Source organism: Meles meles, chromosome 7 (genome assembly GCF_922984935.1).
Source record: "Meles meles chromosome 7, mMelMel3.1 paternal haplotype, whole genome shotgun sequence".
Classification (NCBI taxonomy): Eukaryota; Metazoa; Chordata; class Mammalia; order Carnivora; family Mustelidae; genus Meles; species Meles meles.
Window position 1 is genome coordinate 6,743,623 of NC_060072.1, and position 27,761 is coordinate 6,771,383.

The 27,761-nt window shown below is 55.6% G+C and overlaps 1 protein-coding gene across 1 annotated transcript in view; it reads right to left on the reverse strand.

Moving 5' to 3' along the window:
• SREBF2 (sterol regulatory element binding transcription factor 2) overlaps positions 1 to 27,761 on the reverse strand; it is a 60,989-nt gene that overhangs the window by 2,828 nt on the left and 30,400 nt on the right. Inside the window, exons 6-17 of the mRNA XM_046011098.1 lie at positions 27,114 to 27,228; positions 26,711 to 26,892; positions 24,369 to 24,561; positions 23,568 to 23,749; positions 20,975 to 21,254; positions 18,078 to 18,247; positions 10,036 to 10,204; positions 8,672 to 8,789; positions 7,787 to 7,896; positions 5,814 to 5,946; positions 3,040 to 3,208; positions 690 to 875 (exon numbers count right to left, since the gene is read on the reverse strand). Coding sequence (XP_045867054.1) covers positions 690 to 875; positions 3,040 to 3,208; positions 5,814 to 5,946; positions 7,787 to 7,896; positions 8,672 to 8,789; positions 10,036 to 10,204; positions 18,078 to 18,247; positions 20,975 to 21,254; positions 23,568 to 23,749; positions 24,369 to 24,561; positions 26,711 to 26,892; positions 27,114 to 27,228 — 2,007 coding nt within the window. The remainder of the gene's footprint in view (positions 1 to 689; positions 876 to 3,039; positions 3,209 to 5,813; positions 5,947 to 7,786; positions 7,897 to 8,671; positions 8,790 to 10,035; positions 10,205 to 18,077; positions 18,248 to 20,974; positions 21,255 to 23,567; positions 23,750 to 24,368; positions 24,562 to 26,710; positions 26,893 to 27,113; positions 27,229 to 27,761) is intronic.

Sequence of the window (27,761 nt, forward strand, 5' to 3'; positions counted from 1 at the left end):
TGGCTCACCGCACGCAGGAGTCACAGTGTGACTTTGTGAGGGCCCAGGGGAAGGCAGCCTGGCTTTTTCGTGCCTTTCCCCCCTCATGGACACTTCTGGCCTTCTCACTTGAGTTTTTAGAAAGTAATTCAGGCAAAAACATGTTGAGTGCATTACTCTAATTAGCAATAAAAATAAAACAAAGTTATTTGGGTCCAATAAGCCCAATTATACGACTGCCCCCGCAGACTCCTCAGATCCCGTGGCCATTGGCAAGGGACCTTCCGTGCAGTCAGGCAGCAGAACCAAAGCCGCCAGGGGCTCCGAAAAAGAATTAAATGAAGTTCTAGGGAGATTCAGTCACTGACACCAGCGAGAAAAACCAGAGTAGAGCTCTCTCCGTGTCCCCCAGCCATCCCAGGGTCAGGAGCTCCTCCCGGCCTCGCGTTGGGTGGGTGAGGGGCGCTCTGCACCGGCCTCCGCCTGCGACCACCGATCGCTGGGCCGCTCACCGCCATGCCCGAGGGCCGGGCGCCCAGCAGGGACTCGCCTAACACAAGAAGAAGCAGGGGGTCCCCGGCCCCAGGTGCGGCGCTTGACAGGCGAGCCGGCAGACCTCAGAGGACAAACTCCACAACCCCACACTGGCGCCCCAGCGGGTTCCAGCCCCCCCACCCCCGGCCCTCCCCTGCGGGGCATCCTGGCCTCACCTTGCGATAGGCAGGGCGGAAGCCGTGTGCCAGCCGGCGCAGGCTGCCCAGGTCCCGCTGGAAGCCGGCCAGTTCGGCCCCCGACGCGTGGTATGTCTCGCCCAGGGCCTGGCTGGCTCCCGCCTGCTTCTGCCAGAGAGCGGTCCTCAGCGACAGCAGCAGGTCACAGGTCAGCAGCTGGACCACCTGTGGAGTGAGCCCCGAGGGAGGAGACAGGTGACGGGCCTGCTGCCCGGACAGCGATCCCGGCGTGGATCCGGCGGCTCCCCAGCCCCTCACTCAGTAGCGCCCAGAGGAGTGGAGGGTCCCAGAGGGGCAGCGGCCTGGAAGACACGCCACAGGGAACAAGAGAGCGGCTCAAGGGTGAGCTCGGGCTCCGGGCATCTGGTCCTCTCTGTGGCAGCAGGTGGGGAAGGGAGGCCCGGGCAGGGGCTAGTTTGTGTGTCGGGGACACACGTGGCAGGGGCAGGAATGAAACCCTGCGGTCTGACAGGGAGGCACAGGTTCGTCCCACATCACAGGCTCACCCCCGCGGGAGGCCTGACCTCTGAAACCCCCAGAAGGCGCATGGCCCTGCCCCCCTGGGATGGAAGGGCCTGAAACGGAAGGAGATGGAGGAAGGGGAGGCGAGGCTCACATCAAGGCAGTCAAGGCTCAGCCCGGGTGGTCCCTGGGGCTGGGGACACAGGCGTGAGAGAAGGCAGAACCACGAGCAGCTGAACGCAGGGGTTTAGACCCACAAACCTAAACCAACTGTGGTTTTGCCACCGACTAGCACACGACTGACCCTCTTGGCCTCAGTCTCCTCATCTGCGCAATGGGCACCTAAGGCTGTTTGTGTTACATGAGAGCGCTGTGTGTGTGTGTGTGTGTGTGTGTGTGTGTGTGTGTGTCCTGCACCGGCCTTGGAAGGCTCTGTCAATGCCAGCCGCTGGTGCACGGACCCCGCGCGAGTGGGGCCTCACGTACTGTCGTCTGCACGGCACCCACGAGGCCGGGCCGCCTGCCTGGCTCCCGTCAGCACAAGGGAGCCATGACAGTGAGGAGACACTGTCACGTGTCTCGTGTCACGTGACTCAGTCCTTTCTGAGCGGGGTCACACGCAGTCCTCGGGTTCAGACGGACGCCCCCAGGACGTTCCCTTCTTGCCCCTTCGCCAGGGCACTGGACCCACCCTGGACCCTGCCTCGTGCCTGCTCTGTGTCCTGACCCTTTGCCACAGTGTTTTCTGGCTGATGACAGCCTCCGGGGACACGGGTGAGGCCTTCCTCTTCAGACAGAACCTGACATTTCTAAGGCGTGAGCGTCGGGGGGAGCACCTGTGGACGGGGGAGCAGCCTGGGGCTGGGTTCTGTCCTTTGAGAGATGCCAGGCTCCGTGGCATCTCCTCCTTCTCGGCCCGTTCTCCCAGAGAACTACCACCCGGGCACCCCAGCCCCGAGGGCGCCATGGCCTCTCTCCGGTTCCCCAAACCCAGCCGACACCATCTGGTTCTCTAGCGAAGACGAACTCCACCGGGGACCACGGAGGAAGGGCACAATGTGAGCGGTGGCTCCTCCGTGGGCTTTGCTCTCAGGCCCTCTCTACACCCTGCCCGTCCTGCAGGGCCGGCACGCTTCCTGGGGTCGCCTCAGTAACCGGAGACCACCGGGCAGCCGCTGGGGACCAAGCCTCAGTGAGGGTCTCAGAGCCGAACGCTCCAGGCCACAGCTCATCCCTCCCTTTTGTGCGGTGGAAACCAGGCTCCCGAGGGAGCAGACGATGCTTCCCTTCTCATTGTGGACCCCCTTACCCTCCCCTCCCCTCCAGTGGGACGGGCAATCCCGCAGGGACAGCAGGGCCCCTGGGAGGGGGCACAGGCAGGCAGAGTCCCGAGGGCCAGGCAGGCCTCTGGGATGCACTGTGGAAACATTGCACGGGTACGGCCGGAACATGCAATGCAACTACAATGCACCGCAGCTGCCCGCTCGGAGGCGTGCGTGCGGCCGCGGAGGTGCCCGGGGCGGTCGGCGGGCCGGGGCGCGTGCGGGCGCGTGCGGGCGGCCCCTCGGAGGCTGGCCTGTGGCGGCCTGGGCGCCCTGCGCAAGCTGCCCGGGGGGAAGCGCAGAGCCCTGGCCGGCAGGGTCTGGGACTCAGGGAACCCAGCCGAAGCGCAGGCGGAGACACGCTTGCCCGAAGGCCTACAAGGGACCCCAACTGGGCCCAGAGGCGACGCCTGCGGGACAAGCACCTGCTGGCCTGGTTCGTCTTTCGGATGGCCCCACGGGCCGCGTAAACTCAGCTGGGCTGGAGTGTCCCTCCCCACCACCGCCGCCCACCTCCCTGAGGGGCCAGACAAGCGCCCACTCACATGGTTGAGGGGGAGGTCGCCGGCGGCCCCGCTCACGTTGAGGCTGCTCCAGAGGTGGCCGCTGGCCCGCTCGCAGTGGCAGAAGGCACTCTGCGGCCCATCCGCCTTCCCGGAGAGCGAGGTGTGCATGGCTCTGCAGGTGTGCAGGACAGCCTTCACCAGGGGGCTCCTGGGCCGGGAGAGGAAGGGGAGGGGCGGGAGGTCAGTGGGGGTCACCGGGGCACCAGGAGGCGGGGCCTGAGCTGGCCACGGGCAGGTACGCCCACTCCATATGCTGCCACGATGGCTCCCGATCCGAAACGCCGGCCCTGCATGGGGGTGGAGGGGCTCCCCACGCCCCAGCACCTCCTCCATTCGGGATGGGGGCGGCAGAGCCCCAGGCCTGGCGACGCAGCCATGAACAAGCCGAGCACCTGCCTGCGGGCGCTCACTTTCTAGACGAGTCAGAGAGAACAGGCACCGACCACGGAGGATGCAAGGCCAGGCGGCAGATGCGCCAGGAAGGAAAGCCAAGCAGAGGAAGAAGGCAGCATCTTAGGACGGAGGGTGGTCAAGGATGTCCTCTCTGGGAAAGGGACATTTTAGCAGAGACCTGAGGAAACCGAGGAGTGAGCTGTGTGGGTTTCTAGAGAGGATTCCAGGCAGAGAAGCAACATGTGCAAAGGCCCCGAGTCTCCGATGATGGGAGAATACCCAGGGCCAGCGTGACTAGAGGAAAGGAAATAAGGGGAGCGGAGAGAGGGCAGATCCTTCTCAGCCAAGCCATGGCTCTGGGCCCCCACCTGCTTCTGACTGCTCCAGGAGGCAGGCGCCCGGAGCCCAACTCCTTCTCCTTTCCTACTTCTGTGTCTCTGCTGACGTGGACGCAGGGGAGCGCCCCTTCTACCAACTTGTCTCCTGAGACTTAGTCCATCCACGGTGGCCCCTGGGCTGCCTTATCCTGTCCTGCCCCCTCCCAGCCTCCTCTGACCGCCCACGGGGTCAGGCCCTTTATACCCACCTCTGGTCACCCTCACACCGACCTGTGGTAGGCGGGCCTCCCTCCCTCTGGCCCAGAACCCCTCTGGGTGAAAAGACGTGCTGGCCGCTTCCAGAAGCCACGACTGGCCTGGTGAAGGCAGTCACGCCAACTGCCCACAGAAGTGGCCGCGCAGGCCTGGCCGCCGCCATCTGCTTGTGGCCGCAACTGGTTCTCCTGTTCCCTGCTGCCTCTCAGAGCCTAGAACGCAGCTGCCACCAAGAGGGCCCTCAGTTAAGCATCTACTCAATAAACAATGGAACCAGGAAAGGGGGAGGGAGACCTGGGAACAGGATGTGTGTCGGCGAGGAAAGGATGGGAGACCAGGCTCACCCACCAGGAATGCCACTAAAGAGCACCTGACGGGGCGCCTGGGTGGCTCAGTGGGTTAAAGCCTCTGCCTTCGGCTCAGGTCATGACCTCAGGGTCCCAGGATCGAGCCCCGCATGGGGCTCTCTGCTCAGCAGGGAGCCTGCTTCCTCCTCTCTCCCTGCCTGCCTCTCTGCCTACTTGTGATCTCTATCAGATAAATAAAATCTTGAAAAAAAAAAAGAGCACCTGACAAACCATCTGTGCCTCAGTTTCCTCACCATTTGCTGCCACCTGTGGCGGCATGACGTATGACTCCGTTATTTGCAGCTGCTCTCTGAGGGGTCATTCCCTCAGAAGCTGGGTGCTCAACTCTCTCGAGACACGTAGCTTCTTTTCATAGAGCAGATCGGGGAGAGGCTGGGGCTGGAAGGGGGCCCCCGAGCATCATCATCCATGAAGAGGGACCCCAGAGGGACTGAATTCGGGGGGAGGAGCGTCTGCTGAGGGTCTGGGCGGACGCCAGGGCTCTGCTGCTTACAAGAGGGGACCCCGGACGACTGACCTGCCCTGTCCTCAGCCACTGGCTGGGAGAGCACACATGCAGGGCAGAGCGCAAGGCGGCTGACTGGTCAGGGTGCTTAAAAAACAGGTCACCTGAATGAAACGGGGGTGTCAGACCTACCTCAGAGACCCTGCCTAGACCCACTTTTCTCGGCTCCTTCCTGCTCTCCTGGTTCCTGGTCTGCTTGACAGTTAATGTTCTAGCCTTGGCTCCGAGGACCAGACCTGGTGGGGCTTTCCTGTCTCGGAGCATTTTACTACTTCTCTGGAGTTGCAGATGTTAGGGACACCGAGTCAGCAACAGCCAGAGAGTCAGCGGGCAGGGTGGAGTGTCACTGTGGGCCAAATGCCCCCTAAGAGGCAGGCGCTGAGTCCCCCAATAGGAAGGTCAAAAGCTCTCCGGTTGCGCTCGTGTTATGGGCCCAGGGCCGTCTGAGTGACAGAGCTCATGCAGGGCTGAGAGACGGCTGGAAGGAAACGATACCACGCTAGCCCACGAGAGGATCCTAGGGCCCTCCCAAGCCCTGAGCCACCATCGCACTGCCTGGCTTCACCAGCAGCTTCCGAAGATGCCAGGAGCCGCACTGCTCTCCCTGCAGCCTGCGGCTCCGCGGGGGATGGGCAGGCGGCGCCGGGAATCAGCAGACAGCCGCCGGGGCAACACCGCACAGACCGGGTGCTTGCCGAGCTCGGTGTCTCCGTGCCGCCCTCTCCCTGCCTCTCACTTTCTCTCTCCGTCTACCACGTAGTCCCCAGGCTGCCGGACCGTTCACCCCGGTTCAGACCCGCTCGCTCCTGCTCACACGGACAAGTGAGCCTGGCACGCGGGCCTCGGGGAGTGCCCCGGACAGAAGCAAGTAACCGGTCAAGGGGGCTTACGCACTCTGTCACTTCCAGGGCTTTGGGGACACGCTCTACTTCAGTAAAATGAGTGCGTACAGCCGCGTCGTCTCCCTGGAGCCAGCTGATGGCCACCGTGATGGCGGACGTCCACCACCGACAGACGACATCTGGACCTAGAAGGGAACAGTACCAAACGTGACTCCAGCACCCCCAGACTGACGGCGCTCAGCCCGGCTGCCTGTGCCCAGTTCCCGTGAGCACGAGCCATCGTTACCTTCTGGCCGTGGGCTGGGGACCTTTGGATTGTCCCCTTATACAATTCTGGTGGGACATGAGCCGGCACTATCTTTTGGAAAGTGTCTGGCAACCTGTATCAAGTGTCTTAAAGATGTTCACTCCTATGAAGATAGTAATCCCATTCTGGGCAACCTGTCACAAAAAAACTGGCCCCAGACAGAGGGAAAAAAAAAGAATAACAAAGATGTGCACTGTAGTGTAATTTTTAAAAAGATTAACTTATTTGAGAGCGAGAGCACGAGACAGAGAGAGAGAGAGCAAGTGTGCGAGCAGAGAGGAGGGGCAGAGGGAGAATCTGAAGCAGACGCCCGCGGAGCGAGCTCAGCCCCCTGCGATCATGACCTGAGCCAAAATCAAGGGTCGGGTGCTTAACCGGCTGAGCCACCTGGGCGCCCCTGTAGTACAGTTTTTAAGGAAAATGCTGGAAACAACCTGAATCTCCAAGGGCTTCCCAAATGTTCGCAATGAAAGGCTCTTGTTAGGAGGCGCCTGGGTGGCTCAGTGGGTTAAAGCCTCTGCTTTCAGCTCAGGTCATGATCTCAGGGTCCTGGGATCGAGCCCCACATCAGGCTCCCTGCTCAGCGGGGAGCCTGCTTCCCCGCTCCCCTCCCCGGTCTCTGCCTGCCTCTCTGCCTACTTGTGATCTGTCTCTCTCTGTTAAATAAATCAATAAAATATTTTTAAGAAAAAAAAGGCTCTTGTTACAATCTTTAGTCTTTTCCTCTCAGAGACTCAAGTTTTCTCAGCTGCTGGTGGTCTCGCCATGTCGAGTGGGGGGGGGCGGCGGGGCGGAAGCCTAAGATAAAAGACCGAAGAGCCTGTGCTTTTCTGTTTTTTAATTATTATTATTTTTTTAAGATTTTTTTTTTTTTATTTGTCAGAGAGAGAGAGAGAGGAGCGAGAGCGAGCACAAGCAGACAGAGTGGCAGGCAGAGGCAGAGGGAGAAGCAGGCTCCCCGCCGAGCAAGGAGCCCGCGTGGGACTCGATCCCAGGACGCTGGGATCATGACCTGAGCCGAAGGCAGCTGCTTAACCAACTGAGCCACCCAGGTGTCCCGAGCCTGTGCTTTTCTTAAGACTGTCCACGGGGTCAGGGGTCAGGGGTCAGGGGCGGTTGCTTTTCTGGAATCTTTTCCTCCCCAGGGAGAATGGCCAGAGAGAGTCCGGCAGCCCCCCTCGCCCAGCAGCGTCAGAAACGCCTGCCATGCCATCACCTGACAGCAGTCTAGGGACAGAAGCAAAGAATGTTCTGGTGCCAGCTCAGTCAGCGGGCTGCACTGGCTCGACCAACGGGCAGCTGCAGAGCAGGACAGATGCCCGGATGAAAGTCTCTACAGCAGAGAGTGTCAGACCCAAAAGCAGCCCTGGGGCCCCTGGGCATCCAAGAGTGAGGCACCACCAGCCCCCGGTGTCTGGACCCCTTCTGCCCAGTCTGGGTGTTGGGGGAAAGTTCCTGCCCCACTCGGCCAGGGCCCAGGAAAGATATCCCCCTGCTTGCCGTCCCACTTCCAGAATCAGGACTTCCTGTCCTCAGAATGCCACCCAGCTGGGCGCACCTATGAGCTGGGCTACGTGCGAGCCACAGACACACGCCTCAGATCCAGAGAAGACTCTCCAGCACACACTCGTAGCTGCCGCGGGGCCCCGGGACCAACAGGCTGAGAAGGAGGGAAATCGGCAACACGCGGCCTGCAGAGCCGACCTGCGGACGCTTACCAAGGGCTGACTTGAGCACGGAGCTGCTGGAGAAGGGCGGGGTCACAATCCCCACGGAGTCCACAAAAGAATTAAGTAATTTCAGGTACTCCAGAGCACTAGAGAATTCACTAGAAAGAAAACAAACAGCCCCAGTGTACGTCAGAATGGACAGTCGGCCCACCCTCATGCCTGGCTTCGAGGCTCCAGTTCCAAGACCCAGTGACCATTCTGGTCCCTTCTCCCGCATCGCGCCAGGCACACTCTGAGCCCGGCCCCCAGCGCTGTTCCCAGTCTCCACAGGCCTGCCTTCCTCACGTGTCCCTGGGCTGCTCCTGATGCTCTAGCCTTTCTCTTTCATCCCTTGTCCAGCAAAACCGGACTTTTCCCCTCAAGGCCTAGTTCACATGTCCTCTCCTCCCACCAGTCTGTTGATGTCACGGGGCAGAACTGGCCTCCCTTCCCCCACTCAGGTACACTCCAGTTGGGACCTGGGCTTTGTGGGACAGTGACTTGGCCACCTGTCCGCTCTGCAGGTCTTACTCTGAGAAGAAAAGACAGCGCTCCACTGCTCTGTAGGAATAAGAAATTGCTCGGCACACATCCCCCAGACGTCCGCCTTCTGCTCGGCCCTCCACATTCCATTCCCATGTCCCTGACCGGCCATCCTTCCCCACCCCAAAAAGCACAGCAACCTCCTCAAATCTCGGCACGCTCGGTCCAGGGGTAAAGGATGAAGAGGTCAGGTCAGAGATCCCATGGGACCCTCGTGGGGCTGCCAGGTTTGGGAAATAAACACCAAGGAGTCATCTGACTGCCCCGCAGAGCCTACACTGGGGTTTGTTTCCAGCCAGGCGTGTGGGCCTCGCAGATGCCCAAGGCAGGGGCCCGTCCTAGGAGCATTACCAGCTCTCTTCGTCCTGGTCTCCAGCCTTCTTCTTGGCCTGAGGCTTCACCAGCGACTCCACAGCTCGCTCCAGCAGGTTCCTGCAGAACGCCTGGTGGACCTGGGCAATGGGGTCCGCTGAAGAAGAGGAGAAAGGCCAAAAGGGTCAGAGGGCGTTCTCCTAAGGCCATTCTGGCCTTGCTGAGAAAACAGAGGATGGGGAGAGGAACCCCAGAAACAGCTCTCCTGTCCAAATGGGAACTGAACCCCTTCTCCAGCAAAGCCCCGGAGCACCCTATTCGATAGCTGGAAGGTGGGGGGACGTGAGATAGGACAGTGCTGTGTCTCCTGGCGGTACTCGACTTCCATTCAAGGTTGGGGCCGCAAGCCTCAGCAGGGAACAGAAAACGGGAAGGCGGACACTCAGCAGAGGACAACAAAGTGGTGGGCGCTGCCTTGACATGACATGCTCCTGTTTTCCAGAACTTTGTGGCGCATGACGGTCTGGCTGCGCTGATTAAACAAGTGGCCTCGTATGCTTGCAACAGCGGTCATGGCCAAGTTCCCAACTGGCAGGCCCGAAGCAGGGTAGCAGCGGCCCCTTCCCTCCCGTCCCGTGCAGGGGGGGCGGCCGCCACCTGACAAGGATGGGGAACCCATTCTGGGCAGTAAGGCCTAGAAACAGAGCCCCCACGAGGTGAGAAAGCCTGTGCAAGTCGGCAGTGTAGACAAAGCAGACCGTGGGGATGGAGCCGAGATTCAGGATGGCTTTAACTTTTATCCTTTCTTTCTGGTGTCGTGAACCATTCTTGCACTGAGCCGTAAGTGATTATTTTTTTGAAAAAAAGATAGTGGAAGCTCGTGCCTGGGCCACATCTGCAGACCACGCCCCTCTCTCCCCATGCTCCCACTTTAGAGAGGGGAGAGCACGCAGGGAGCAGAAAGCCATGGGCCGCTCAAGTATGAGAGTGGGGCAAGTCAGACACCAGGGACAGCAAGCCAGCATCTCCACGCCTGCGGCCCTGTCCCTGGCACCACTCTGAGCACCTGATGACTGCCCGTCGCCTACTGTTCTCGAACTGCTCCGTATACGACTGCTTTCCAGTGGGACTGGGGGGCTGGGGCCACAGTGAACGGCAACGGTGCTTTGTGTCTCCAAAGCACCCAGAACAATGTAATGGAGGTAAGGGCCACGGGCTCTGAATGTCAGAGAGAGGCGAGCTGCAAACCCAGCTCAGCGGCCAGCCAGGTTTGTGACGTCCCTGAGCTTTGGGGAGAACGAGACTGAGACCACCTGTGTCCCCGTGTGTTTGGAGCACAGTCCCCCGAAGTCCTGGAGGCTCTCGTGGCTTTCTCCAATCCCCAATGGCTGCCAAATTCTCACCTGGGTTCCTCTGAGCACAGTAGAGGCTCTCCTTGGCAGCCGACTTCACCGACCAGCTCCGCTCCATGAAAAACTTCTGGCCAAGGGGGTGACACAGCCAGCGCAGCGAGTCGGGGACCGCACTGCGCTCCGGGCCACACAGGCTCTGCGCTCTGCTGAGGAAGTAGCTCTGCAGAAGGACAAGGACAGGGGGTGATTCCAGGGTGGCAGGATGCCAGCTGCAGCCACCACGGGGCCACCGGAAAGCACCACTGTGGTGGAGGCAGGCTGGGGAACGATCGGCAGGGGGGCCGGGCCCCTCACCTTCATGGACATAAACGCCACCGAAACCAGGGCAAGTGGCTCTGGGGGAGCCAGCTCGACTTGGTGACCGGCAAGAGCGGGGAACAAGTTTCAGGGCACGTGGAGAGCCCCCGCTGCACCCTGCCCTGCTCGGCTGGCCTCACCCTCGTGCGATCTCCCTCTGGCCCTGCTGGCGTTCAGCCTGCAGAGGTGAGGAGGGGAGGTTCATAGAGGAGAGGTCACGGAGGCTCTGCAGCTGCGTGTCCACCCTCAGCCCTGTGAGGGCCTCACAGGGCCAAGCCAGGTGGCTCACACCCACCCCTCCCCGGATCCTGGGACTTTTCCTGATCCGGCATTTTAATTACTTATCCTTAAGAATATTTTGAGGCAAAAGAGTGTTCTGTTTTGACTGGTTTTTCATCTCTTTAACCTCTGAGTATTAAGAGTAAAGGCACGCAGCAAGCAGCTAAGAACTGTTATTTTTGGCACCGTCAACGCTGGAGAGTACTGGAGTGACGGGGTAGCGCCCAGGCTCGTCCAAGGATCCACGCAGGCATGCGTGTCTACGGCTGCTGTCTTTCTCCCCAAAGCTGGCTTTGCAAGGGCTTTCTCTAGTCCCCTAAAGAGACTGCGGCACCAGGCCTAGAGGAACCCCTGACGCGAACACCAGCCTGTGAGTGAAGACCGGGAGAGACTCTGAGACCCTCTCTGCTGGGCCCCTCGAAGCCGGTGCCCTCGTCTCCCGGGCCGCTCCTGGCCTGCGGGGTCTCATCACTCCAGGCCTCCAGGAAGAGCTGCAGGCCGGCCGTCCAGCCATGTTTTCAGAAATTCTGTCATTTACTGAGACATGATATTTCTACTCTAAAATCCACGATTTCCAACCCAAAAGCCCACTCCGTGCAGGCTAATGTGAACGAGGAGCTGAGCCGGGAAGGATGGGAGGGAGGGAGAAGCACAAGACCCAGAGCTCAGGAAACCCGGGGGGCCACTGGGACAGGCTCGCGGACTTAACCTTCACACTTCCGCCCCTGCCTCCACAATGAGGGCAGTGCCTCCCTGTCTGGTTCAGTCTGATGGTGCTGACCTTTACTGGGCTCCAAGCAGCCATCAGCTAATGTAACGCTTCAGACAACTCGAATGTCAGGTCAGAAATAGTACCACCGAAGTGCTACTCGGGGCACACAGACCGAGATGACAGACTCTCGTGGGGGCGGTGGGGGTGAATCTGGAGAGTGCCGCCTGAATCCGAGAGAAAACGGCCTGGACGGCCTCGCCCAACTGCCCTACAGAGATCCCCCTACACGGTCACAGCACATCCCCGGAGTCTCTAACGGCGGGGCCAGCAGCACTCATGACCTTCCCTCCTCTTTGCTGACCGCCATATTCGAGACGGGATACTGGAGAACAAATGCACAGGAATCCCACGACCTTCACCTGACCCTCAACAACGTGCCGCGGAATCTGAGCCTGTAATGGCACTGAGGAGCCTGAAAGGGCCAAGAGGTTGGGCGTGGGGCGCTGGCAACCCCAAGGAGTCTGAAGTCAGAGAACCTTCTCACGGCTGCCTCATCAGCAAGGGAGCACAGGGCCGTTCCAGGGGAAACTGAGAACGACTGGTCCCAGGGTGCCTGGGTGGCTCAGTCGGTTAAGTGTCTACCTTTGGCTCAGGTCATGATCCTGGGGTCCTGGGATCGAGCCCCGCATCAGGCTCCCTGCTCAGTAGGGAGTCTGCTTCTCCCTCTCCCACTCCCCCTGCTCATGCTCTCCCTCTCTCTCTCTCAAATGAATAAACACAATCTTTTTAAAAACAGAATAACAATAAAAAACAACTGGTCCCTCAGAAAATCCCAAATATCAGCAAGAAAGGCAAAAACAAAGCCTCATTAGGCGGTTTTGCAAAAGGAACCCAAAGAATGACTGAGAAAATCCTTAAGTTTAATACTGCAGGAAAACCTCAGTTCTAAGACATCTTAGTGTGTGTGTGTGTGTGTGTGTGTGTGTGTGTGTGTGTGTGTGTGAGGTGGGGTTTAGCGGTTTGTAGTAATAAGACATATAAATCCTGGGGTACAATCATCCACAGTATAATTTCTAGGAGGCAAACTGAAAGAATGACTTCTGTTGCTCTTTTAATTTCCTTAGCATCTCACCCTGTGATCATTTTTCTTGGCATTATCACCCTATGATAACCTCCCTAAATTTTACAGACAGAATCCCCCCAGGCTGCGGCCTAGGAGCCCCGTCCCCTCTAACTCATCTGCTCACTGCCAAACCGAGCAGCTGTGGCAGGAGACTCAGAACTGCTCAGATCCCGAGAGCCACCCTGCAGTCCCTGGCCAGGCCCAGTTCCACAGTGTCCCTCCCACACCAGGCTCACCCTATGGTTCTCAAACCATGTGCCGAGGCACCCCAAGGCACCCAGGGAACTTGCAGGGGCACCAGGGCAAGTTCACGTTTCTGAAGTAAATGCAGCCACGCCCAACACGAGTCAGACACCACGTAAACTACTAAGTGGTGGTAATCTGAAGTCTTGATGTGAGCTTGCACGGTCTCCCATTGGATGTCACATCTTCATGAAGGTGAGTTTTAAGTGGCTATTGTAATAAAAAGCAAGCACTTGGGTGCCTGGGTGGCTCGTGGGTTAAGCCTCTGCCTTCAGCTCGGGTCACGATCCCAGGGTCCTGGGATCAAGCCCTGCGTCCGGCTCTCTGCTTGGCAGGGAGCCTGCTTCCCCCACTCTCTCTGCCTGCCTCTCTGTCTACTTGTGATCTCTCTCTGTCAAATAAATAAATAAAATCTTTAAACAAAAATACTATTTCTTTTTTCAGCTTTGTATCTATTTCTTCAATAACTACTAAACTGTTAAGACATAAATGTGTATTAAGATGTCTTTACCTAGGGGCACCTGGGTGGCTCAGTGGATTAAGCCGCTCCTTCGGCGTGGGTCATGAGCTCAGAGTCCTGGGATCGAGCCCTGCATCAGGATCTCTGCTCGGCAGGGAGCCTGCTTCCTCCTCTCTCTCTCTCTCTGCCCAACTCTTTGCCTACTTGTGACCTCTCTGTCAAATAAATAAAATCTTAAAAAAAAATTTTCTGTATGTAACTAATTAATAAAAACAGAACTGTTAGGTATTTCTTTTAACCCAAGGCAACCATGAAAAACATTACTGAGACACAAAGGGTGCCTCTGTCTAAACCATTTTCAGAGGCCAGCCCTCTGCTTGCCCTCAAAGCCCGACTCATTTGCTAGCTAAATATATTTGACTGGGGCACCTGCGTGGCTTAGTGGGTTGAGACTCTGTCTTTGGCTCAGGTCATGGTCTCAGGGTCCTAGGATCTAGCTCTCTGCTCAGCAGGGAGCCTGCTCCCCACCCCCCGCCTTCTCTGCCTGCCTCTCTGCCTCCTTGTGATCTCTCTCCGTCAAATAAATAAATAAAAATCTTTAAAGATAAATAAATGAATATATTCTACTGAATTCAAAGCTTCTTCCTCTTCAGGGAAGGACTGTCTGGGTCTGAGTCTGGACCCTCTCAAGAGACGCCAATCCATGAAAGGGTTGGTTCCTTTCCTAGAAAATCAGTTCCTCTCCTCTGCCCAGCCTTACTGAAAACCCAACTCTGGCCATACTGATGGTGTTCCAGGTATTAATGCCCTCGGAGCGAGCACCACCACTTCTAGAGATTTCACCTCAGGAGAGACTGGGACAAGCAAGCGGGTGAGGACGGCGTGAGGGGACACAGCCCGCAGCACCATAACTGCAAATGTGGGAAGCAACTGGATGCCCCCAGGCAACCATGCCTTGGTACCAGGAGCCTCCGTGGAGTAAGGAGGCCGTGAAGACAGAGGCCCAAGTTGGAAAAAAACAAGCGACAGAACCGGGAAAGCAAACTCACCACCGTGCAGGAAGCCCGATTCGGGGCTCGATCCCGGGACTCTGGGATCATGACTGGAGCCAAAGGCAGCTGCTTAACCGACTGAGCCACCCGGGTGCCCCGGCAGGGACAGTTTCAAGGGCACCATCTTTCTGATCCTCGGCTGCCACATACACCCCCTCCTCAAGTGGGCTGAGTCCCTCAGAATCGCAGCTGCGTCTTGGCAGTAAGGACAATCAAAACCCCAGCGGGGCTTCTGGGATGGTACGATGATCCCAACATTTACACAGGAAGGTAAGAGGGCAAAACCTAGTCACTAAAGCTAGAGGGCTGACACTTCCGGATATCAAGACATACTAGAAGATTCAGCCACTAGGGGCATGTGGTGTTGGTGCAATGGAACATACTGGAGCATCCAGAAGCAGACTCGTTACACACGGACACTTGATTGATGACAGAAGTGCGACTTGGTGCTGTGGGGCAAGGACAGCATTTTATTTATTTATTCTTCTAAGACTTTATTTATTTGTCAGAGAGAGAGCACAAGCAGGCAGAGACAGAGAGAGAAGCAGGCTTCCTGCTGGACAAGGAGCCTGATGCGGAACTCGATCCCAGGACCCTGGGATCATGACCTGAGCCGAAGGCAGTGGCGTAACTGACTGAGCCACCCAGGCATCCCAAGGACAGTCATTTTAATAACAGAGTCTGGGGGCAGGGAGATTTGCATATGGAGAAATAAAGTAGACCTTACATTTCCACCTCACACACAAAAGTCAATTCCAGGTGGCTTTGGACTTAGGTCTGGAAATAAGAAATACAGTAGAGCGTCTTCACAACTGAGACAGGGCAAAGATTCACCGCACAGGACGTAAAGTCACCAACTGTAATGGAAAAGACTGATCGTCTGATTTCATGACTATTAAGAGCTCGTGCTCATCAACAGACACCAGGGAGAGAGAGACTAGGTGGGGCCCCCGCGCGGCTCAGTCACTGAGCATCTGATTCTTGGCTCCGTCTGGGGTCATGAGACTGAGCTCAGTCCGTGCTCAGCATGGAGTCTGCTTGAGATTCTCTCCCCCGGCCCCCACTCACGCATACTATCTCTCTAAAATAAACAGGGGCGCCTGGGTGGCTCAGTGGGTTATGCATCTGACTCTTGGTTTTGGCTGAGGTCACGATCTCAGCACAGAGTCTGCTTGAGATTCTCTCTCCCCCTCTGCCCCTCTTGCTGCTTATACTCGCTCTCTCTCAAATAAATAAGTTAATAAGTTAGTCTTAAAATAAATAAATCTTTAAAAGAGAGAGACCCGGCAAGCCACAGAAGGAGATACATGCAAAGAACATATCCCACAAAGCATTAAAGCCAGAATAAAGAACTTCAATCGATAAAAAGACAGACATTGCAAATAAATAGGTATAAGACTTGAACGTGGTTTTCACAAAAGAGATTAGCCAAGTGGCCAACGAAAAGGTGCTCAACCTTGTTAATTCCCTGGAAATTACAAATGAAAACTATGAGATACCACAGATATCAGAAAGGCCACGAATGACGGGATCATGTGTTTGGTGAGGAGGTGGGACTGGAACTTTCTTTCCTAAACTGCTAATGGAGTGGAAACCGGCGCAGCTGCTCGGGAAAACTGCTGGGCACAGTCTACTAAAGCCGAACACCGTCGGAGCCGCTGACCTGGCAGCACCGTCCCTACAAATGCAATCGCACGCTCACCACAGCACACACAGCGACGTTCACAGCAGCACTGTTCATGATAACCACGAACAGGAAACTCAGAAGTCCATCTCTAGGTCTCGCCATAGAATGGACGATCTCACTGTGCAACAACACAAACGAATCTTACACACAACCCTGCACAAAAGCAGCTGGACACACACGGCACCTACTGTGCGACTCTCCTTTCATAAAGTCACCTGCGGTGACCGGGATGGTGGCTACCGTGGCTGGAGGCCTTAGGGGTAGGTAGGGGGAGTTTGCTGACGGCAAACGATGCTTCTGGGGTCCTGGTCATGCTCTGTTCTCGATCTGTCTGCTGGCTGTGTGAGAATATTCACTCTGTGAAGTCACGGAACTGTTATTTGTGATTTGTGTACTTTTCTCCGTGCATATTATACTTCAGTAAAAAGTTTACAGAAATAACAAGTAAGAGGCAGATTTGGTGCCAGAATTCAGAATAATGGTTATCTTCGTAGGGGGCAGCGTGAGTGAAAGCCTGCAAAAGCTTCTGAGGGTGATGGGAAAGTTCTACTTCTTTTTTTAAAGATTTTATTTTTATGCGATCTCCATACCCAACGTGGGGCTCGAACTCACAACCCTGAGATCAAGGGTCGTGTCTTCCACCGACTGAGCCCGCCAGGGGCCCTGCAAGTCCTACTTGTTGATCGGGGCAGTTGTTACATGGGTGAGCTCACTCTGCGACAATCCAACAAGCTGTACATTAAAATGTACACATTTTTCTAGATATATCAATTGTTATCTTGATGCAATTAGTGTCTTCAAAACACTTTTTGGGGGCAGAGAAGTTACAAGTGTGATGACATGGGCCCAGAGCACCAGGACGAACAAATGGGACAGGGAAGCAGCCTTAGCCGATGCCTCCTGCCCTCAGCCTCGACTGGCCTTGCCCAGAAATGCCACCTTGCCTTCCCCTAACCCTGGGTCAAGGGCAGCGTGCTCTCTGGGCAGCTGAGTGAGCCCCAGCCTTGCACTCACCCACGGTCCTTAAGGCCTGTTCCTTGTCTGGATGCCCTGCCAGCCTGGCTGACAGCACTGTGCTTCCGCTCCAGTGAATGCCTGGTCTGGAGCAGGGACTCGGTAACATTTGCTGAATGAACATCTTTTTTTTTTTTTAAGATTTTATTTGTTTATTTGACACAGAGAGAGAAATCACAAGTAGACAGAGAGGCAGACAGAGAGAGAGGGAGAAGTAGGCTCCCCGCTGAGCAGAGATCCAGACGTGGGGCTCGATCCCAGGACCATGAGACCACGACCTGAGCCGAGGGCAGAGGCTTAACCCACTTAAGCCACCCAGGCGCCCCCTGAATGACCATCTTATCTAAGGTTGCTGAAATAGGGTTGAGACACAGAAAGTACATGGGGCTTTCCCATGTCCTCTGTCACCGAGACAAGGGTGACACACTTCAGGAAACATCAGTGTCCCCAAAGGGCACGTTCCTATTCATCAGCTCATCAGTGCCATGACTGAGCTACGGCCGGAGATATGATCGCTCTGTGCTGAACACAGCGCATGTACTCAGCAGCCTACTCAAAGTGGGCACCGCACAAAACGTCTCTTTCTGCCGGAGTAAGAGAAAGCCCGAGGTCAGCAGACGTGGGGAACCAGCTGATAAACAAGGACTGTGAATTCCCAAGGCTGGCCCCATGCCGGGCACAATGCTGGCGCCTGATAATAGCTTTTCCTGCCCCGGGTCTGACCTGAGCTCCTTGAAGACATGCACTGTTTTCCGTTTCTGGACTGAGAATAATAGAAGATACGCACTAACTACATTTTGTGTGACTAAAAACACCAGGAGACACAACCATAAAAATCTCAAGAATTTTTATGACCACTCAAAGAACAGAAGGGGCATATATCTAACCCCCTAGAATGTGGGTCACTGTCTCACTAAATCCATCTTCTTATTTCAGGCACCGAAATGTCCTGCTTATGCTTATAAGGGCCAGGAGGGGTTTTGTTATCTTGTGGGCCTGCTTTGTTTCGTGCCTCAATATTTGTGAAATGACCCACTGACTCAGTATCTACCCGTCTAGGTAGTCAGCCCCAGCAGGCAGGGCCCACACCTGTTTCTGCATCTCAGCTCCTGGCCGGGGAGGCGCGCCTCGCACTGGTCTGCAGGAGGGAGCTGCAGGGTACTCACCGCCAGGAAGCCTAGCTTGCCCCCACACCGGGTCTTGAGCCCCATGGCGGCCGTCAGATGGATCTCAACCAACGTGCTCGGCGGGATTTTCTCTTCTGCGCATTCGGCCAAGTTCACGGCGCACAAAGCCATGTGTACATCGGAGCAGGCAGACCCTGCAGGAAGCTTCCCTGTGGCAGGCAGAAACAGACACTGAGTTGACAGGTTCCTCCGGACCAAGCTCTTTTTCTGTGTGCTCCAGTGTAATCAAAGCAAGAACACAAGGACTGGAGAAGGTACTCGAACTCTGTCATCAGACGCTCCCGGCTGGGAAGCCAGGCTCCGTGAGCAAGCAGCTGTGTGCTCCTTTTCACCTCACAGGCTATTGGGGCCCAAAGGAAATGCACGTCAAGTGGCTCCCATGTGGCCCACAGGCTGTGGAAATGGGAGGAATTATGCTTCGTTGCAGGTCGTTGCACAGGACTCAGAGGTAGGCCCTGTGACGCTCTGCAGACACAACCGTGTTCTGGGAACCGTCCTGCATCTCCAGACACGGAGAGAGGTAATAAAAATGGAAAAAACAACAAGAAAAAAAATGATGTGGATTTATTTTCATTGTGAAAGAACGCATAATATCTAAGTACACCCTTTTTGAGGGGTAAGTAACAAAACGGCAATGACTTTGGACACGTCTTGGGTTAGCAGGCGGAAGGCTAGGAGGGCTTCCTACACACTCCGTGTGAGGGCTGACTTACGTGGCGTGACCCCGAAGTCGGGTGGAAGTGCCCCTGTGCGGACATGAGGGCCCATCAAGGCCATGAGGCTATCACACTGTTGCTCGCTTTGGTCCTTGCTACGGGCCAGCAGGGACCAGGACAAGCCAGCTTGGCTCGGGGAGGCTGTGCTTCAGGGGGACCCATGTCAAAGGTCCAGACAGTGGCCGAGCCAGGCCTCCTGACCTCGTCAGCCCCACATTCCTCATCCAGGGCCACCCTGCCTCCCCCACCTTTGTATTAGCCCCTACACTTTGTCCTGCATGGACATCAGGTGTCGCTCTCCCCCAGGAGACAGCATCTGGCTTTCTCTCTTCAGGGGAGGGAAGGTGGAGGGCGATGATGGGACCAGGTTTTAGTCACCTGTCCTTTCAGTGCCTTGGATAAAGCCAGGCCCACAGAGTGCTCAGCAGATGCGCAGGGAATGGGTGATGCAAACCACCACAGGTGGAATTCTCCAGAACAAGACAGCTGGGAGGACGAAGCCTCCTGAGCAGAGACCTGGGAGGGAGCTGGTTCCATCCCCTGAGTGTACTCTGAGAGGGGAGAGAAGAACGAAGCCGGGTCTGCAGACAGGGACCCGCTGCCGGAACTCTACCACGATCCCAGGTGTTCAAACCCCACGGCTGACCCCACAGGTCTCATCCCCCATTCACTCCACACCTGGGGCCTGCTAGCGCCCCGTTTCTGGGCTGAAGCTCCCTCACCGGGGCATTTCCATCACCTTCCTGTTACCACATACCACTGCTGCTTTCTGACCTTCCGCTGTTATCCCCGTAGCAACCTCCCTTCTTGAGCCCTGATTTCGCTCCCCCAGCACCAAACCTCTCAGGCAGCCTTCACCTGAATCCTTCGCCTGGCCTGCTCACGATATGTGATGTTTTTCTGGGTTCCTTGAGGGTCCCCTTCCAAAGGCCTCTCATCAGCAACCTCGGCTTTCATTCTCACTAAAGGACAAAGACCAAGCCCCCTTCTCGGGCCACGGGTCCAGCTCACCCACCGCCATGCCATCATTTCCCTCCAGTTCTCACAGGCAAGCGTCCAAAACCAAACTCCACCCTTCTCCCTGGAAAACTGTTCTTCCGCCATTTCCCCTCCCCTTTGCTGGCAGCAACACCATTTCCCCAGACTCTCAAGCAAGAAACGGGAGAACCGTCCTCGCCGCCCTTTTCATGACCCTCATGTCCACTGGGCCCCCAATTCTTTTTTTTTTTTTTTTAAGATTTTATTTATTTATTTGAAAGACAGAAATTACAAGTAGGCAGAGAGAGAGAGGAGGAAGCAGGCTCCCTGCTGAGCAGAGAGCCCGATGCGGGGCTCGATCCCAGGACCCTGGGATCATGACCTGAGCCGAAGGCAGAGGCTTTAACCCACTGAGCCACCAGGCGCCCCATGGGCCCCCAATTCCTGTCAATGGGAGCTTCTGCTCTCTCTCCGCCTGTTCTCCCGCCCCCCTCCCTCGTCTCTAGCCGCATCTGCTCCCATCTGGCCTCCATCCTCTGCCCACCCACCTTTACCTGCCAGCAGAGCAGATCTGCTCACTTCAGAATCTGACGGCGTCATCACTGCCTGGCTCCTGTCACTGTCCCCTCCGTGCCCGGCTGGCTCTAAGACCACCGAGCTCTTCTTCTCAAGAGTCATCCCACTGCCTGGAAGGCACACCCCCTTCCACGCGGCTGGCGAACTATCCTGTCATGCAAAGCCGGGACTTTTCAGAAAGCCTTTCTTGAAACCCTCAACAGTAACTCCCGCCCTGCAACCGAAGCCCGGGCCCTCCGCTACGTCCACCGTCGGAACTCACTTGCGGACCTGCCTGCCGGTTATCAGGGCAGGAGTTTGCTGAATGAAATGGTGACATCCGTTTTAAGTCTACTATTAATTTAAGCACCAGTAAGGGAAAAACAGAGCCAACTGAGCCACACCATCCACTGTGTAAAGGACACGGCCCAAGTGTACAGAGGTTAATGTGAAAGCGCATGTGCCTTAAACCAATGAGCTATGGTAACGAGCCACATCTGCAGCCACGGATGTGGGAGGTCTGTCTGGGTGTTCTAGGAGAGCAGCGTGAAAAGGGCTTCGGCCGGGGCAGAGAGCAGGCAAACCAGGCCGGGGTGGGGAGATGGCCTGGGGGCGGCCCCCCCTCACCTGTGATGTGCAGCTGGTGCAGCCTGTGGTAGGCCAGGGCCGCGTCCCGGGCGCTGGCCTTTGCTTCGTCCTCGAAGCCTGCCGCGGTGGCCGGAGGGGCGGCCCGCCGGCGCTGGAAGACCTTCCTCAGCAGCCAGCGCACCAGGCGCAGCTTCTGTAGGCTGTAGCGAATCACATTCCAGGAGAGGCTGCAGGCCAGGTCCAGGCGGGACGTGGGCAGGGCCCGGCCCAGCACCGACAGGCAGGTCTGCAGGTTGGCCGCGGCGGCCGCAAAATCCCCCTGTAAGGCAGCAAGTGGGGGGGGGGGGGGTCGTTCACTGTGATCTCGCTGTGGCCTTTTCATTTTGCTTTCTTTTTTTATTTTTTAAAGATGTACTTATTTATTTTAGAGAGGGGGGCAGGGACAGAGGGAGTGAGTCTTCAGCAGATGCTCTCTGCTGAATGCCGAGAGGCAGGCTCCATGCAGCGTCTGTCTCACCACCCTGAGCCCGTGACCTGAGCTGAAACCGAGGGTCAGACACCTAGCCCACTTCACCACAAAAACTTTTACTTTCCCTTCACTCCCTAGATGGTCAGAGTAACACATGATCATTGAAGAGTCTGCGAAAATTCAGAAAGCAATGAAAAGGTAAGAAGAAATCACCTGTAACCTTACCTCCCATGGTTACTGACATTTTCATGCATTTTCTCCTGGCCTTTTTACTAAATTGGGATTGTACTGTGGTCTTTGAGCAAACACTATTGAGAATTTCCCACAGTAGCTTTTTTTTTTTTTTAGATTTTTAAAAATTTATTTATTTGACAGAGATCACAAGTAGGCAGAGAGGCAGGCAGAGAGAGGAAGGGAAGCAGGCTCCCTGCTGAGCAGAGAGCCCGATGCCGGGCTCAATCCCAGGACCCTGGGATCATGACCTGAGGCGAAGGCAGAGGCTTTAACCCACTGAGCCACCCAGGCGCCCCTCCCACAGTAGTTTTACACGTAAGATGAAAAGATGGATTTAAATAATGATCTTTCAGGCTTATGTGACTTTTTAGGCTTTTCGGTTCTCAAAGTGTGGTTCCTGGGGACCAGCAGCATCAGCCCCTGGAATCTTGCTGGAAATGCAAATCCTTGGTGCTCTAGCCCCACTCTCCCCACACCTGCTGAATCAGAAGCTCTAGGGTTCTAATCACCTCCAGGCGATTCTGCTGCCTGCTTAGGTCTGAGAGCTACCGTCTTAGACAAACACCTGGCTACTCGACTAGAACCAAGGATCTCGATAAACTACTCTATGCCAACCTGAGAGGGTCTAATGGAGAGTCTTTGGGCCTGTAGCAAAGATCTCTTTCTCTCATGACCAGCAACCAGAAGGAAACTGTCCTCTCCCTTCTCCTGTCCTGCAGTGGGCACAGCGGCACTTCCTTCCGGCATCATCACGGGAAGTGGATTGATCTGTACAAGGGGAGCACCCCTCTCCCGGCTGATGGGCGCCTTCCAACACACTCTGGTCCGGATGCACCTCAGCCCTGCCCCCGGCCCCTTCTCACTGCCAGGACCCTCTGACCGTACTTCCGAGCAGCAAGGCTCAGACAGAAGCCACCACAGCTCCAGCCTCCCCTACCCCGGACCACGTCACTTCCACTCTACCTCCTATCTTCAGTATTTCCTGAATCAGTCTCTCCTTTCCATTCCAGGCTCTCACCGCCTCCGATCCGGTCTATTCCAAGAGCCCCTAACTTGCTTCCGTGCCCCTTCCTGCAACCCATGCTTCCTGTGGCTGCCACAATGACAGTCACGAAACACCGACCGAACATGCCTCTACGGTATACATCTTGGAATGCTGTTTTTCTGGGACCAGGCCTGCTGCAGGCGGTAGGCCTCCAACAACCACACCTATAGTCCAGGAGCCACAGCTCTCGGCCTGGCTGGCAGCTCCAGGCTACTCGATACGATTCTCCCTGGTGGGCACTGCAGCCCGCGGGAGGGGAGAGTCGGCCCATGGCGTACTGCAGCCGAGGACTGTTCCTGCTCTTGTTCCTCTGAGACGTGACTTTGAACTCTTCCTTCGATGCTGGGAGATGCCCCAAAATCCTTCCCATAAACTTGCAGCTTATCTCCCTGCTCAAAAACCTTCCTGGTTCTCTAGAGAACTGGGGGGAAAAAAGCCCCAGATCAGTTACTAGTCAACCATCTCTCCAATTTGGGCCCAAGATACATGACCAGCTTTAGCCCTCACCTGTCCCAAATGTATCCTGTACTCCAGACACACTGTCGACCTGCTGGTCCCCAAGGAGCCATCTACTCATGACCTCTCCACCTGGAAGGTCGCCCCTGCCCCGACCGCTCGGCTCAAGCCCCAGGTTCCCTCAGCCCAACTCGTCCCTTCCGCCGCGGCTCCCAGGGCACTCTCCTCCTCCTCTGTCGTAACACACACTACGATAACTACACGTTATCTCGTGTCCGTGGAATCACTTGCACACAGGGGGCCTCTCCTCTGCTGCCGTGTGGCCGGCAGGGACAGGGTCCTTTCCTGCCGCCCACAAGTACCCGCCCGCGCACTTCACACACCAGGGTGCTCAGCAGAAGTCGCTGTTTATTAGCTGCAGAACTTACCCTGGCGAGGTCCAGATCTGCCTGCTTCCGGTGTCTCCAGAAGGTGACCGAGGGGCGTGAATGGGGCCGGATCACCGGTTCCCCATGGACCAGCAGCTTCACGAAGACGCTCAGGACGATCACACCATTTACCAGCCATAAGAGGAGCGTTGGCATCATCCAGTCAAACCAGCCTCCAGAACCTGAAGAGGCACGTCTCAGCGGAGCCCACGTGAGCAGTACGAAGGGACGGCAGGCCCTCCAACTGACCCCCGCATCTCATAGGTTAGAGCCCTCCACCACATTTTCAGAAGTGTGGAGAACAAGATGGCTTCATTTAGGAACAGTGTCTGAACGCTTTCCACAGGAATAAGACATAACCTTATTCCGCACCCCAGGCAAATGTGGGACAGTTCTGTAACCTAAATAGGACCCTGTAGCCCTTGTCACTATGGAGCCGGGAGCCACAGCTAGATAGCAAAGATAACAAAAATTCTTGTTAGTCAAGGTGGGGTGAGACCATCCGTTTTAAGACTTGGGCAAAAATACCACATCCTCCTTCAAACAGGGACAACTTCCCTCCCCAGATCCCCAAGCCCAATGGTAACAGCAGCGTGGGTTCCTGATTTCTTTTGTTCTTAGTGACTGAACTCGGGCTTGCTCTGTTACTTCCAAAATGTGACTTATGCCAATCCCTGGCAGGCCTGGTACAAAAGCCCTCTGGGACCCGGTGGACAAGCCGAGCAGCATGCACACACAGGGCCTGTCCCCTGCCGCAGCAGCCCACCCGTGCTTAGGGGATACAACGGGCCCTCTACCTACCTGACTCAAAGGACAGGATGCTGCGGCCGGAGCCTGAGTACGGGTGCTGGTCAGAGCCGTGGGCCCCTCCCCACTGCAGCAGGGCAGTCAGGGGGTTGAAGGAGAGGCAGAAGAAGGTGAGGACGCACAGCAGAATTCGAGAGCGGTCCACCATGCCCAGCGCTACCGGCGGAGAGTCCGGCTCATCCTTGACCTTCAAAGCAGGGCCGAGAGGTTGGAATGAATATTGCGTGGGGTTTTACGGCATTGTACTTTTCTATGTACTGGAGTCAGACTGTGAGATTTAAAGTCAAGACTACGAAGTCAGACAGGAAGAGAGCAGGAGGCAAGAAAGAAGCCCACAGCTCTTCGGCTGCTTCTCAAACACTGGCACACTCATCCTCTTGCCACCTGGGACAAGAACACGTTCTGAAGACCAAAGGCAGAGGAGTCCTGCTTATAAAATAGAGCACACAAGAGAATATTCTGCAGGGTTCTGTATAATTCCACAACAGGCAAGCTAATCTAATCTAGAGCAACAGAAAGCAGATCAGTAGTTGTCTGGCGCTGGAGAGGGATGCAGGAACTACCAGCCACGGTGTACGAAAGAGCTTCGTGGAGCGGGAAATGTTCCGTATCGTGATTACAGCGACACTTACGTAAGCGAACTCTTCACACTGCACGCTAGAGCCTTATGCTACTATAAAACAGCTGCTCTATCTACGCATGTAAATTCAGCATCAACAGGGGCGCCTGGGTGGCTCAGTAGGTTAAGCGTCTGCCTTCGGCTCGGGTCATGATCCCTGAGACCTGGCATGGAGCCCCGCATCAGGCTCCCTGCTGAGTGGGGAGTCTGCTTCCCCCTCTGCCCTTCACCTTGCTCATGCTCTCTCTCTCAAAAAAGTAAATAAAAATCTTTAAAAATAAATAAACATCAATAGAACTGATTACAGACCATACAACTGGAGGCCTGGGTGGCTCAGTTGGTTAAGCATCTGCCTTTGGCTCAGGTCATGATCCCAGGGTCCTGGATTTGAGCCCCACATTGGGCTCTCTGCTAAATGGGAAGCCTGCTCCCCTCTCCTTCTGCCCCTCTCTCCCCACCCTACCTGCTTGTGCTCTTTCTCTCAAATAAATAAAATCTTAAAATAAAAAAAGACCATACAACTTCAGTATGAATCAATTTACAGGACTCTGCCTGCTGTAAAACTACAACACTGCTTTTTTCCCCCTCCCTGTCTTACAGAGGGAGGACTATAGGCAGAAGCCCTGCCTAGCCTAGGGAGTCTAGGGAGAGGCAGGGAGGAAGCCTGGGACCAAGTCTCCTCCAACTCTCAGTGCACACATACCACACCACTCTTTTTCAATATTTATTTTTAAAGATATTTATCTTATAAATAAAATATTTATTTTATAAGTAAATATTTATAAATAAAATATTTAAAGATTTGAGAGAGAGGAGAGAGAGAATGAGCAGTGGGGAGGGACAGAAAGAAACAGTCCTCCCTGTTTAGCAGGCAGCCCGATGAGGGGCTCAATCCCAAGACTCCAAGGTCATGACCTGAGCTGAAAGGCAGATGCTTAACCAACTGAGCCGTGCAGGTACCCCTCCTTTTCAATATTTTAAAGCCATCTGAAAATTTCTTCTGATGACAGATGCCTAGCTAATTCAATGTATATATCACATGGCCTTCTGTTACCAAACAGAATCACATTTATAAAGTACTTCAAGAATAGAGCTTCCTCAGTAAAATTAGGTACATGATACTCCAAACAGTTTGATCCAAAACAGGCTAGAAGGGAAGTTTGTGCTTTCGAAGTCGGATCTTGCCAGTAGCCTCCACCAGTTCCAAGGGCTAGATCATTAGGCTCGAGCCTCTTTTGGCTAATTCCATTAAACCACAATCACCAGGGGCTTTCTTGGACGATTAATGGCCCTTGGCTGGAATGTTACTTGTCAGGCTGCAAATTGTAATCATTTCCAGAAGAGGACCCAGAGGCAGCCTTGCCCTATACTGACTCAACAACCTCAAACAATGGTCTTGCCAGGCCTACTACGAGTGAGGGATGCAACGAGGCGCCGCAGGCAACGCGACAGCTGCCGTGTGTACCCGTTCTGGATCTGGCCCTTACTCCTCTTAGACGGGCTCCTGCAGCAAGGACCAACCACTTAAACTGGACTACACTGAACCAGTTAAGCGGACTTTGTGGGGGACGCAGCAGGACCTAACGTCAGAGAATTCCTATTCTCCTTCCCTGGTCCTCTCAACGCCTGGCCTGGCCCCCCCTTGGCAGCGTCTCCACAGTTCAGTTGGGAGAAATGGGAGAGATTCCAGGGATCCGAGGAGTTCAAAAGCTCATACCTTTGCATCATCCAACAAAGGGCTTCCTGGCTCCGAGTCGATGGAGTAAGGGGAGAAGCCAGCCTGGGACCCCGAGTCAGAGGCCGGAGGGGACATCAGAAGGACATTCTGATTAAAGTCATCGATCTTCAGCTCCACGTCATTGTCCACCAGGCTGCCTAGGTCGATGCCCTTCAGGAGCTCTGCAAAGAAAACCGCATCTGACAAATGGTCTGTTTCTCCAGAGCCCCCCCCACCCTGCGCTGGTGCCTAGGCCAGGGCTGGGCTGGGGGAGGGGCCCACGGTCCTTTCTCCCGTTTCACCCCTGAAGGCGCCTTGTACACGGCCTTGGGCCCTCCGCACGGCCCAGCGCAGGACTTCTACAAGTAGAAGGTCTGATAACCCTTTCGATGAGCACACTCACTGTTTTTCTGATTCGCCAGCTTCAGGACCATGTTCTCCTGGCGCAGTTTATGATTGACCTGCTGCAAGTACTTGATGTAGTCGATGGCCTTCCTCAGGACGCCAGACTTGTGCATCTGGGAAGGAAGATGAGTGAAAACACAGTGGCCTCCCTGCAGGCTACACAGTGAGAGGGCTGAGGCCCAGAGCCTGTGGGTGAAAGCAGGGCTCTGGGCTGCGATGCTGGCTCGCTCACTGGTTAGCTGTGCGACCCAGGACAAGTCACTCAGGATCTCTGAACCCTGCTTTCCTTGTCCTTAAAATGGGGATAATGATGATATATGAGTCACAGGGGTGCAGTGAGGGCAAATGAAATAATACTTGTACAGACAGTAGCCCCCCTCCCCAGTCTGGTGCACAGTGACGCTCAAAATACAGATTATTAGCTTCTCTTATAATAATCCTAGAACCAAAACAAACTTTAAAGAAAGCAAACAACAAAAATACCAGAGCACTGTTGGCTAACTATCTTAAGGAAAGTTCAATTGGCACGTTTCCGGTCTATAGGCTAATAAGGAAAATAAAATTGCCTTTCAAAACAGAGATGATGAAGACAAACAGATAACAGGTTAAAAAACATATGTGACGGAGGACAAATTCACTGAAATAC